This window comes from Pseudonaja textilis, chromosome 1 (genome assembly GCF_049901715.1).
Source record: "Pseudonaja textilis isolate UNSWEBS1 chromosome 1, rPseTex1.2, whole genome shotgun sequence".
Taxonomy (NCBI): Eukaryota; Metazoa; Chordata; class Lepidosauria; order Squamata; family Elapidae; genus Pseudonaja; species Pseudonaja textilis.
In genome coordinates this window covers 71,983,809-71,997,284 of record NC_141990.1, presented here as the reverse complement: position 1 = coordinate 71,997,284, position 13,476 = coordinate 71,983,809, and the positions used below count along the sequence as shown (strand labels likewise).

At 40.1% G+C, this 13,476-nt stretch overlaps 2 protein-coding genes across 7 annotated transcripts in view; both read right to left on the bottom strand.

The window, feature by feature from the left end:
- Nucleotides 1-292: 292 nt before the first annotated feature.
- On the bottom strand, nt 293-7,910 carry PDCD2 (programmed cell death 2). The gene is made up of 6 exons (XM_026705153.2): nt 6,965-7,910; nt 3,911-4,153; nt 2,403-2,534; nt 1,708-1,820; nt 836-952; nt 293-646 (listed from the first exon to the last, which is right to left on the bottom strand). The coding sequence occupies exons 1-6, from the start codon at nt 7,257-7,259 to the stop codon at nt 488-490; spliced, it is 1,059 nt and encodes a 352-aa protein (XP_026560938.1). The 5' UTR covers nt 7,260-7,910; the 3' UTR covers nt 293-487.
- A 3,683-nt stretch (nt 7,911-11,593) lies between these two features.
- The window catches only part of GNPAT (glyceronephosphate O-acyltransferase), a 28,542-nt gene continuing 26,659 nt past the window's right edge, over nt 11,594-13,476 (bottom strand). For all 6 annotated transcript variants that reach the window (XM_026705158.2, XM_026705157.2, XM_087937797.1 and 3 more), the window contains one exon: nt 11,594-12,167. In XM_026705158.2, coding sequence (XP_026560943.1) covers nt 12,124-12,167 — 44 coding nt within the window. In that variant the 3' untranslated portion in view covers nt 11,594-12,123. The remainder of the gene's footprint in view (nt 12,168-13,476) is intronic.

The following is a 13,476-nucleotide window of genomic DNA, read 5'->3' as shown; positions in this document are numbered from 1 at the left end:
GGTTGATTAAATTATACTGTATTTCAAAGTAATTAGTTCTTTGAATCAGACTATATTACCATTACTTATATTCTACTTCAGGATATAAATCATTCCTAAGGTGGCACCCAAAATGAGCACAATGAAAAATAAGTGATGAGGATCTCTCCTTCAAAGCAACCAATGGTAATGGTTATGGGACAGGAACAAATTCTCCTAAAGCAAATTCTGACAGGCTCTTAAGATCTTTCACCAAGGGTGGCAGTGGGAATGCTCTCAGGAATGAGCGGAAGAAAATAAACATTGGAAACAATTCATTTATCACATGATTCTTTATTATAGTGAATCTATCACATCGTGGCTTATCATTTGATTTTGTTTTCACTTCAAAGTTCTAGTAAAATAATTCTCTAGTCTCATGGCAATCATTGTTACCAACTTGAACATAAAAGGTGAGAAAATTTTATGATTCAGAAGAAATTATCTCACAGCCTAAGCTACGCGTAAATTAAACAGAATTGGAAATGTCCTGCTTCCAGATGAACTCTTCAACATAGTGGTTTCCTAGATCACAATTCACAGCACATGTGTAGATAGCCAATGTTCCCCAATCAATGCTTTCTCCAAGGCTGTCGACATTTAAGTGAGCTAGAAGCTGTGGCATCACCTAAACAGACAAAATATTGTATGTGAGTTTTTAAAACTAAGTGGTCAAATCACTTCATAACCAGAAAACTCAGTATAGTATTGTATTACCAATTTTTTAAAACATGCAAGAGAAAAGTAGGCAAACAGAGAAATTATGTTAAAAACAGCTTTATGGCCTTTTATGTGCACTCCTGCCAAACATCCATACCTGGAATTCAAATATTCTTTTACTACCACACTGACAGCTGGGAATATCTGTGTCCTGAGGAATATTTAATCCTGAAATCCAGATGGGCCCTTCTCCATATCTGCAGTATCTGATAACCTGAAATTCAAGAACCAGAATTGAGAAAATAAAATTATGTAGATTTTATAGTACGTATCACATGGACTAAGAGATGATTCTTCTCTCTTTCAATTGAAAGAAGTATCTTTTATTAAATGCCCATTTCTATGTATTATGTAATTACCAAAGGTGCAGGATTGTGTGAAGCATGCTTCCACTAAAGTGATTATCATCTCAGTAGTTTTCCTCCAAACCTGTTCTAGTTTCTACGCCATTGTAAAGGGTTAATAAGCACATCACCATCTTGCATTCTACCCTTCTATGTGCATGGCTAAACAATCATGTGATTATGGAGCATCTGCTATTATCTATAAAAGCCTTACTTTGAAACAAAGGCTTTTTAGATTTTAGATTCCAATTTCAGCAAATGGACATGACAACCAGTCCCAAGAGTGCATGATTCACATAACTTCCTTTCTTGGTTAAGATATTGTTGAATGATGAGGCATAGTATGCAAACATTTGTTAACCTTACCATTGATTTAGCATGTGGTGAATATGGCCTTTGTCTTACTAGTATTTCCATGCAGAATGGTACTAAAAGCTTAATTCCCAACATCCAACTCTTAGCTTTGATTTAGTTTGTTGCTAGTCTCCATCTAAACATTTTGGCAGCACAAAATAGAAAATGAATTCAAAGTGACAAAATTCTGGGCTGGATTATTCATATCCCATTCACATACTAATAAATCAGTATAAAGCATTAATGGACATGAATAATACATTTAAAATACCTGTTCTGGTTCCAAAGATATTCTTTCTTTGAATATTTGAAAAATTCTGTCATCCTGAGTTTCATGTTTTGCCATCATCTCCAAGGACATCTCTGATAATTCAGAAGCTTCATCTGGGGGGAAAAAGCATGAAGTGTTTAAGTTGTAATGCTTAAATATTGTAAAGGATGGTTTTGGCTCAGTCTCTCAGGGATGAGTAAGTATTCATGAAATTTGATCTTTAAAAACCTATCAACAATGAAAAAATATTGTGTCCATCTTAGAAGGTTGCAAAAAAAAGAGGAGAGAATGAGATCTGCATTGTGCAGAGCAAGACTGCAAATTGATGTTCAAGAGTTTCCTCTTTTCATCTGAACTGGGATAGGAGAATTTGGTGGTACTTTTTAAAACCAATGCTAAATCCATCTTACAGTTTCTGTTACAGTAGCATATACTTTCAATGTCAAAATGAGAGGAAAATGAATCAGATGTTTTAGCATATACACTCCAAAACAGTTCTGACACAACATACTTATATGTCTGAGGCTAACTCTTACTTTTAAACAAAGTCTAAGTAAAAAAATTTTTGGAAAAAAGCTGTCATTGGGAAGCTGAAAGGCAGATCTATACATTCTCTAAGATATACTTCAATTTAAAATAAAAATTTTTTAAACAGCATTGAAACATGGACTCATTCATATTTCTTACTAGATTACCTGTAGTTGTGTCCTCATTTTTGTCTAAATCTTCCTGCTCTGTGTCACTGACAGCAACAGAATCCAACTCCTCATGTTCTCTTACAATTTCATACTCGGGGAACAGAAATTTATGATCCGGAATTACATCTTCTATAAAACAACAAGTCAGTATCTTCATTTATTTTCTCCTAGATTTTATTATATTCATTTGTCAGAGGGTGGAGAAAAGGCAGAAATTTCTAACCCCCATTCTATATTTTCAATTGTATTGATTGTATACTGTACTTTAACTGTACAGATACAGCCTAAACAAACAAACAAAAATTCAAATGGAAATTTTCACATATCTATCCCATTCCCTCTCTCAGCTATTTTTTGTGCTTTCATTTACAGGCTCACTTGTATCCCAGGGAAGTTAATGAGAACAGGGAATAACTTGATTCTAGCATGTTTGTCAAGTTGCCATTGCTGGCATCTAATCTGTTCTCTAAAAATGTCAATCCTTTCCACCAAACTGTTTGTTTCTCAATTCTCTGAGTCCTGCTTTTAGGTCTCCTCCTCTCTGACATGACTGAATTGTCAGTCCACACCATGTTCAACAATCTCCTCTTCCTCTACTCAACATTCCTGCTCTTTTATTTGGTTAGAATTAGGAGATAGATGTTTTAATTAAGCGTGGTGTTTCTTGATGGTTGTGGGTGGTGGGAGGAAATCCTTTAACTCTGAGATCGTTGCGTTATTCCATATCCATCAGGGCAATTCTTCCTGACACAAATATGCCTTTGTACAAAAAATCTTAAAATCACTAGATAGCAATTGTGGATTACATTCAGAGCTGTGCTAAGCCAAATGCGGTTATTTGCCTTTGACATGGTAGATATGACCCTTGTACCTTAAACATGATTTCTGACCTAGAATGATATGTGAGCCAAGTCCAGAGAGCCAAATCAAGTAACCCTTAAAAAGCCCCATCATATACATATTTAATTCAACAATGGATTTATGTTTTTTTAAAATGAATATTCTTCCAAAAAGCTTCAAAGCAAACTACCATTTTGGCTAAACCTCCCAAATGAACAACCAAAGGGCATAATTGGGGCAGCAGCAAATAGGACCCTATAGCATGGCAGGGTCAACTGGAGTTAACAAAAATGCTATTTTTACTTTTTTTTTTAAATAAACATATTAAACAAAGCAATATTTATAAAACCACCAGCTAAGCCATTAGCTATGCATGTAGATTACTGGATTCCTTATTTTTCCACGAAGTCTTTTTTTTTAAAAAGAACACGATGCTTTTTCTAAGAAAGATACTACCAGAGAACATTAAAAGGACAATGCCATATAAAATTATTAATCACTTCCAATAATTTAGTACTACTAACAGAAAATAAACTCTCTTATAATTAGAGTGCTAATGCACACAAATCAAAGGACCATATCTTCCAACATACATTCTTATATTTATTATATTCTATAATATTTTGGTGCACTCTTACAGTTGAAGGGTATTTCTAACTACCTACCAGGCTGCAAACATGATACCTTATGTCCTGCTTTCCAATCTTTGATCTGATGGTCTTTGCTACAATAATGAGCCTTATGACACTTGGAACACGTGCTGGGTCCCAAGCAACCACAAACTCTGCAAAGCATAGCTCCGCATTTTAGTTGCAGGTTCACAGAATGTAACTCTTCCAAAGGTGGCTCTTCAGGTGGTGGATTATAAGAGTAAGTATCATTCTTTCTTGGAAGCTGATTCCTAAAAACTTAAAAAAGAAAAAAAATATATCTAACAGAAATAAGCACAACATACTACTCTTACGTAATTCTAGTTTAGTCTGCCCACAATGTGCCAAAACAATACATGGGAATGCCATGGAATTAATCTTTGTGCATTCTAAGCCAGTTTAATTCTTGAAGTCCCTATAGAAAAAAATGTCAAGAATATAGAATAATAGAATAGGCAGCATATAAATGAAATGTTTTGCCACACTAATAGTATATTTCATTCACTTTCTTGCTACACTTTTCCATAGTGCTTTGTGCTGCCCTGAAACTTCTCCCTGTCTCCTGTCTTCCTCTGATCAAAGCCAGAATCATCTTCAGTACATCCTTTTGGCAAGGCCATACAGAAGTCGAGATATGTAGCATGGCTAGTGAAAACCTGGAAAGAGCCAGCTGAATGAGGGAAGTTGTGCATTCTTTGAAGGGCTGGCCAAACTTTTTAGTAAACAATCCAGAGGAAACAGGTTGTGGATACTCCACTGCTTCAGAAAGCTTGGGCAGCTTGCAGACCATGTGATCATGTTCCTTTATGAAGTTGCTGCTAGGTGGCACTTCAACGAACTCCTTTAAAACTTTGCATAAACATATCAACTGCTCTTTTTTTGCCGTTTCTGATGTTCAGTATCTGAACCAAGACATACTTTCACACAATTATTTAAAGTATTTATATATTGGTATCTACAGTGTAGTTAGTACATGTTAGGAATGATAGTCACCTAACAGTTGGGTTGGGAATATGTAAACCAGGATAATCATTTAATACTGTTGTATCTTTAAGAGAATGTTGTAATTGTGATTGGCTGAGGTTCCTACAACGGCCATAAGATGGAGCCAGAAACCTGGTCTGCTCTCTTCTTGCATTTCCCTATTGCCTTTTGCCTGATCATCATTCTGCTTGGATTGCTGTGAGTCTTTCAAACTGTTAGCAAACTCCGTTTACTGAACTTTGTTTATGATACTGGACTTCGTTTTTGGATTATCCCTGGACGGATTGTATTGAATACTAACTGCTTTAACTGTATATGATTTGGACTGTTTGTTGGACTTTGTTTACCCGTTTACAGAAAGTAAAACTTACATTTTACTATTTAGGGTATCTGTGTGCTGGTTGTGTGTTATTAATCACCACTCTCATTATGTTTCCCTGAGTGCACTCATTCTCCTGACGGGGAATACCTCAACAGTACAAGGCAAGAGTTTTATGGGTGCTTAACTTTTAGTAAGCTGAATTGTGTTCTGTTCCAAACAATGCACTTCTGGAAAGGCAGGCTCTGGGAGAAAAATAAATGATTCAGAGTGCTTAGGAATCACCTCTGCAATGGGATGGGCCCATTTCTATAAACCTGAATTAGTAAATGTTTATTAATTAACCTCAAAAAAGATCATGATAACCCACTGGTGCACCTGAGGAGCTGCAGTAACCTCCTTTAATTTGCCCATATTGACCTAAATCAATAGTCTATACTGGAGTTCAGGAAAAAAGCCATATTTTATTAGAAAAATGGGCTATAATTGGGTGGTACAAATGCTTTGCGTATAAAAGGTCCGCTATTAATCTCCAAGCACAGTAAGAGTGAGTCCCCAACTTGTGGGTGCTCCATCAATGGAGGTTTCTAAGAAGAGGTTGAATTGCCACCTGTCTGAAATGGAATAGGGCCATAGGATCTCCTACTTGAGCTACAAGATGGATGAAGGTAGAAGATGTAAGTTAGACTAGAAGACCTCCAAGGTCCCATCCAACTCTGTTATTCTGTTCAGTATTCTGAGAAGTGGCTTATCAAAACAGGTCTTTTTGCATCCTGAAAACTTAAGTAACTTGATTTTATTATAGGTTGGGTGAAACCAGGCTCAATGGCAGTAACTGTGAGAGGGATCTTGGAGTCTTGGTGGACAACCAGCTAAACATGAGCCAGCAGTGTGCAGCAGCCGCCAAAAAAGCTAATGCAATCCTAAATTGCATTAACAGAGGGATACAATCGAGATCAAGTGAGGTACTAATACCGCTCTATAAAGCCTTAGTAAGACCACACCTAGAGTACTGCATCCAGTTTTAGTCACCACATTATAAAAAAGATGTCGAGACTCTAGAAAAAGTGCAGAGAAGAGCAACCAGAATGATTAGGGGACTGGAGACTAAAACATATGAACGGTTACAGGAACTGGGCTTGGCTAGTCTAGTAAAGAGAAGGACCAGGGGAGGCATGATAGCAGTCTTCCAATATTTGAGAGGCTGCCACGTAGAGGAAGGGGTCAAGCTATTTTCTAAAGCACCCAAAGGCCAGACAAGGAATAATGGATGGAAACTGAACAAGGGGAGATTCAACCTGGAAATAAGGAGAAACTTTCTGACAGTGAGAACAATCAACCAATGGAACAGCTTGCCCTCAAAAGTTGTGGGAGCTTCATCACTTGAGACTTTCAAGAAGAGATTGGACTGCCATTTGTCAGAAATGATGTAGGGTCTCCCGCTTGGGTGGGGGGTTGGACTAGATGACCTACAAGGTCCCTTCCAACTCTGATTATCTGTTATTACCATCTTCACAAGTCACTCCCGCAGACGGGCAGCTGTTTCCTTCTCAGGAGGCAGCCTGCTGAGGGGGATGTTAAGTTACTCCCAAATGAACAAGCAGAAGGTGCTTCGGCTACACGCACGCACGCACATCCGCCTGCGCCTGGAACGCTCGAGCTGTGCCGTCACAATCGGGGGTTGCACACACCACCACCTCCCGTTCTTTCTCGCGCGGGACTTTTGCAAAGGACGATCCCCCCACCCACGTGCAGCGCCCCCTCACCTCTCAGGCTGCCCGGGGCTGGGCCAGCGGGGCGGTAGCAAGAAGGCTGGCGGCAGCCGAAGAGGAAGAGGCTCCTGTGAAAGGCCTCGGGACGCTCTTGCACCGGCGCGTAGAGCTGCAAGAGGAAGGCGCACGGCTGCCCGCACACACCGCACCGCAGCTCGGAGGGCCCCGGCAAGCCGGCCTCGCCCAGCCAAGCCGGCCTGCCGCCGACCTTGCAAGGGAACTGGTCACTGCGCAGCCGCCAAGGTGCCGCTTCTTCTACAAAGCCCAACTCGACCTGTTGCGAGCACATTTTCTTTTTCTTTTTTAAGCAATCGGCGGCCCCCAAAGAGCGGCGGAAGATGTCAGCAGCCAGGCGTGTTTGCGGCGAGAGGAGCGAGCGCCTCTAGCGGGGCGGTGGCTTCTTTGTCCCGTCCCGGTCCCGCTGCGCTTCGCAGTGATTCCCCCGTTCAGCACATAGCAAGGGCGGGCAGCGATGACAATTTTACGACCCGCGGACTTCAACTCCCAGAATTCCTGACCCAGCAGGGCTTGGCCCAGGAATTCTGGGACTTGAAGTCCACGGGTCGTAAAGTTGCCTTGGAATATAAAGGAAGGCTCTGGACGAAGAGCAGTTTCCAAATCAAGTCTGAAGCACGATAGCGCGTCCCATAGGTCGGAATCGCGCAATCAGTTCTAAGAGACTTTGGCTTTTCTGATGCTCTTTTCCAACTCGGGTAGAATAGCAGATTTTGGAGGGGAAAGGAAGACAGTCTTCTCGCTGCGAGAGCAAACGGTCTTCTGTTCATGCAGAGTGGATTCTTACTGTGTCTTGAGCAGAGGTCCCCAAACTTGGCAACTTTAAGACTTGTGGACTTCAACTCCCAGAACGCCTCAGCCGTCTCTCTCTCTCTCTCTCTCTCTCTCTCTCTCTCTGTATGTATGTATGTATGTATGTGTGTATGTGTATGTGTATATGAGAGAACCAGCAAATGCCACCTCTGACTGGAAGATTTTACAGTATCCTTCCCCTGCCACACCCACCAAGCCACACCCACAGAACCAGTAGTAAAACAAAAATGAATCCCACCAATGGAGCAGTCTATCTGTGTGTGTGTGTGTGTGTGTGTATGTATGTATGTATATATGTGTGTATATGTATGTATGGTATTCAGCTTTGTTCTAGTATTTTCCCACGTCATTATAGTTGTGCTTTTAAAGTTGTAGCAACGTTTCGGCAGAATCTCACCTGCCATCATCAGGCTTCTGTATTTTGTTCATCTGTGAGTCAGACTTTCACAGCCATTTCAGTTTTAAATTTGGGGCTAGCCTACTGCTGTGCCAGAATGGTTTTTTCTTCATCCTGATTGGTTGGGAATCTTGGTCTGTGTTTATTGGTCTTGGAGTTTACTGTGTTCTGCTTGTTTGGTATTTCTAATATCTTCTGTCTGTTTTGTGGCTTTTTTGTCTTGATTGGCTGGCAACATTGTGTTCCTGTATTGGAGGCTTTTAGTGCAGCTTGGCTCCGAGTAAATGGACGGGTATCATTTATTAGGAAGCTAGGTTTCATTTGGGTGCCTGGTTGGGGTGTGTTTGAGCTGGAGGTATCAGGGAGGTCTGTTTGTGCCCAGGTGTTGGCCTGGCTTGTGGTGTGGAGATTTTTTTGTTTGTGAGTGTAGGCTTCCAAATAATTGACAGTCTGATGGAGTCCTCTCTTCTATTCATGCTTTCAGGTCTTTTTTCAATCTCTGTCTTCTCTGATAATTCTGTAGCTGGGGTCTTCTATAGTGGCTAGGGTTTTGGTGCCATTGAAGTCAATGCTATGACCTGTTGCTTTCGTGTGTTGGACTAGTGAGGAAGTGTGTTCCAGCTTTTTTACTGCACTTTTATGTTCATCCAGGAGGGTACTTATTCTTCTATTAGAATACATAGAAGAATAAGTACACGCCTGGATGAATACAAAAATGCAGTAAAAAAGCTGGAACATACTTCCTCACTTAAAAGCACAACTATAATGACGTGGGAAAATACCCGAACAAAGCTGAATACCATACATGTAGTACCCGTGAAAACGTAAGAGAAAATATATATATATATATATATATATATATATATATATATATTTTCTTACGTTTTCTGGTACTACATGTATGGTATTATATATATATATATATATATTTTCTGAGGTTCTCGCTGGTATTTGTATGTGGATCTTTGGTTGTTGGTTTTCTCCCGCGTAAGATTCGAAGTATCTAGGCAACGCTTCGATGAAGTCTCATTCATCATCTTCAGGCTTCTGTCTCCGGCTCTGTGCTTCTCGGAGTAATGGAGATTGCAGCTGCTTCCTCCTTTTAATTGCCAGTGGGGGTGGGACTTGATTGGGTGGGGGCTTGGCTGTGTTCTGATTGGGTGGGGTGTGTTCTCATTGGTAGGGGGTTTGGCTGTGTTCTGATTGGTTGGGGGGTTAGTATGTATGTATGACACCCACTATGAAGATGCAGCACGACCACGAACTCGAAGCCAAACAGCAAGATCACAGCTCACAAGCTCAAATCCCCCAGCAACTAAGACTAACCTAAGCACAACCAAGCCCCCACCTGAACAGAACACGCCTCCAACCAATCAGAACACGGCTAACCCCCAACCAATCAGAACACAGCCAAACCCCTACCAATGAGAACACACCCCCACCCAATCAGAACACAGCCAAGCCCCCACCCAATCAAGTCCCACCCCCACTGGCAGTTAAAAGGAGGAAGCAGCTGCAATCTCCATTACTCTGAGAAGCACAGAGCCGGAGACAGAAGCCTGAAGATGATGAATGAGACTTCATCGAAACGTTGCCTAGATACTTCGAATCTTACGCGGGAGAAAACCCGAACAACCAAAGATCCACACAAATATATATATATATGTGTGTGTGTGTGTGTGTGTGTGTGTGTGTGTGTGTGTGTGTATATATATATATATATATATATATATATATATATATGTTATGTCTCACCTGTATCTACAAAGTTCCAGAGTTCAAATATTTCAATCAAAACAAAACCAGACCCAAAAGAGTTAACTGCACTGTTTCCCAGTTCTTGGCAGTCTTCCCGGAACCTGTCTGGCAATTCAGAATTGTCCATAAATCACAACGGGCGGCTTCAAACGTATTCTTTCAAATCCACAAAGCACTTTGCTCCAAGCAAAGATTAAGAGTCAGCACACCTCCTTAAATCCCCTGGATGGGCGTGTCAGTCTCTCTAATCAATGCCTGGCTTGACCTCTCCTTTCAGATTGTAACTGACGTTTCAATCTTCTGCTAGTCCTAGCATCAAGCCAACATCCGTCAGTCTCTTCCTCGCTCGAAGCCTCTGACTCATTTTGTGGATCAGCTGCTGGCATGAACGAAGTCGAAGGTTCTGGAGAGGACTGTCTCTCCGACACTCTCTCATCCTCCTGGCTCACATCTGTGTCCTCTGATAATTCAGACTCCACATTCACAGTAGGCTCAAACCTTCCATCTTCAGAGACATCAGAGTCAAAACTCCCAGCAGGATCAATCCTTCCAGTCACAACATACATACATACATACATACATACATACATACATACATACATACTTACATATATGGATGGATCTTTGGTTATTCGGGTTTTCTCCCGCGTAAAATTGAAAGTATCTAGGCCTAGATACTTCCAAATTTACACGGGAGAAAACCCGAATAACCAAAGATACACATACAAATACCCGCGAGAACCTCAGAAAAAATATACATACATACATACATATAAAATGTGTGTGTGTGTACACACACACACACAAAAGTTTTGGTCTCCACACATCCCATTTTCTGCCCGTTCTGATCCCCACAGAGAAAACAGGGCCCGCAGAGGGCAAAAATGGGATGCAGAGGTCGAAAATGACGTGCATGGTAACAGCAATAGGCAATCGTAATCCCTGAAGCCTGAAACAACTGATCGTCTGGAGGCCGATCCTACAATCAGCTGCTTGTGCTAATCAGGCTGTGCTGAAGCTGACAAGGTTGTTTTCTGTTTGCTGCAGGGAGACAAATTGCTGGGAGGCAGAGGCAGATTCCCCCCCCCCCCAGTTTTCCTCCCCAAAAGCTATGTGCGTCTTATACTTCAGAGCATCTTATACTCTGAAAAATATGGTAAGTGTTTTAGGATACCTGTGGAGTTGATTTCCTGATCTGGCCTATATGGAGGCACTGACATACAGTATTTTTAATACATGACTTGTCCAAATTCTGTTCTGTAACACTGGAAAGCATATCAAATATATTGAAGAGGCAGGTTCTGTCAAAAGCACCCAAGATTGTGACACTAAAGCATCTAAGTGCATACACAGAGAGATGCGCTGTAGTGGCAAGCATTGCACGGTTACAATCACGACATAGCTTGTGTTTTAACTCTGCCTGCACCTCCACCTCCAAATCTACACAAGAGGATTTAAGAATTTACAGGAGGCATGATGGCTCTGAGCAGAAATCAATCAACAGAGGAGGACAGTTGATAGTGATCTGACCTACCATTGTGTTGTGTTCCACTTTCGAAACTTAACAGCAAAGAAAGAAAAAAAAATCCCATGCACATTTAAGACTGTGTACGACAACCGAGAACAGCAAATAGCACACATTTCTCCTGTGTTAGTTTTTAATATTCCAAGAGTTGCAAATACCACCTTTTTAAAAATCAGTTACGTCATTAACATTTTGTGGGAATTAATTTCCACTGAACAGATTAATCTCTTCATAAATACAATGGCAATCATTTTTTTCTTTAAATATTGCTTTCAACTTTATATAACCTTAGCTTACCTTTTTTTCACAACCACAAAACAACCATATAAAAACAATTGTCTTGTTATCATGACAAACATTTCAAATATTAATATCTGGATGAAAGAGGGAGTCAGGTGATATTTACTGCAGGGAACTTGAATGCACAAAGACTCTTAAGCATTAACGCCGATAAAGTTCATCAGGTGATGGTGTAAACAGTTTGACTTCTGGAATTCTTCTCCACCACAGTGTGGCAAAAACATGTCGAGGTGGGAAGGGTATTTTGTAGTCTTCAATAGCATTTTCCCCACTGCATGCCTCATTTCCAACCGGGCTCCACCATTAACAGTGTACATAAAGACAAGCCATTGTAGCCTTCTCCGATTAAAGCCTTGCAGTCATTGTGTTCCTCACAGGTATCCTAGTTTCTATATATATATATATAAAAAAAAAGAAGGAATATAGTGTGCCAACAGTTTTGAGCAGAGAGAAAAAAAGAACTCAAGAACCATTCCAAAAGCTTTTATAGAAATCATGCACATTGTTAAGTATGCAACTAAGAGAGACAGAAATATTTAATAAACTGAAATTAATTGTCAGAAGTGGTGATATTTGAAGTATCCATAAAAGTCACTGATTTCTACAGTCTGATAAATCATGGGGAGTCACAAATAGTCATGAACAAATAAACCTTTGTCTAGGAGAATCTATTTTCTTTACTGTTATCTTTAACTGTTTCAATTAATAATGGTAGAATTCATAACATCCACTGAAACCACAATAGAACTCCAATTCCATTTCATTACAACTAATGAAAACAGATTATTTTAATACTGTGCTTTGAGAAATGTAAAAATACTAAAAGATAATACCTTCTGCTTTCAGCTTTGAAAAACATAAGAGGCTTACATAAATTCGCTTACTCTATAGCAGGGGTGTCAAACTCGTGGCCTCTGGGCCACATGCATCACACGCTGGCCATGCCCACCCCCAATTTAGCGAAGGGGAAATGTAGTGTTGAGACAACATGTTGTCGCGACTTTGACACCACTGCTCTATAGCAGGAGTCTCCAACCTTGGCAACTTTTAAGACTTGTGGATTTCCACTCCCAGCTTTGCTGGCTGAAGAATTCTGGGAGTTGAAGTCCACAAGTCTTAAAGTTGCCAAGGTTGGAGACCCTTGCTCTATAGGATCACATATTAATTCAAAGTGAACAGAGTATAACAAAAAGCTAACTTTTATTGAACCAGAAAGTATTAGTTCATCTAAATTAGTACTCTGCCTGTACTAATAGGAAGTGGATTTCCAAGATTTTATTTGGACTTTTTCCAGCTAAGACAAAAGTTTATAATTTAAAAAAACAACAACATTCATAGCATGTAAATCCTCTATAGCCATACAGACCTAAATTTTCCTCCAGAATTTCTAAAACTCTTGATCACTGCTAAGGTCATTAGCATGTATTGATTGTTATCAGTCATTACTATTAGCAAGTCTATGAATTGTTTACCTGTTTTGTCATGGAAATCAAGTAATATTGTAAAAATGGAATCATCTGTCTAGACAAATTTTGAATTGCTATCAATAGTCAATGTAGCCAGAGATTAAGTTTAGCCCACACAACTGTCTCTCTCAAGGAAAAAGCTAACTTTAGAATGATCTTAAATTTCCATGACAGACAGCCCCAGTTCCTTATTAGCTTGCGATTTGTCTTATTTATTAGAATCAAAGCAATC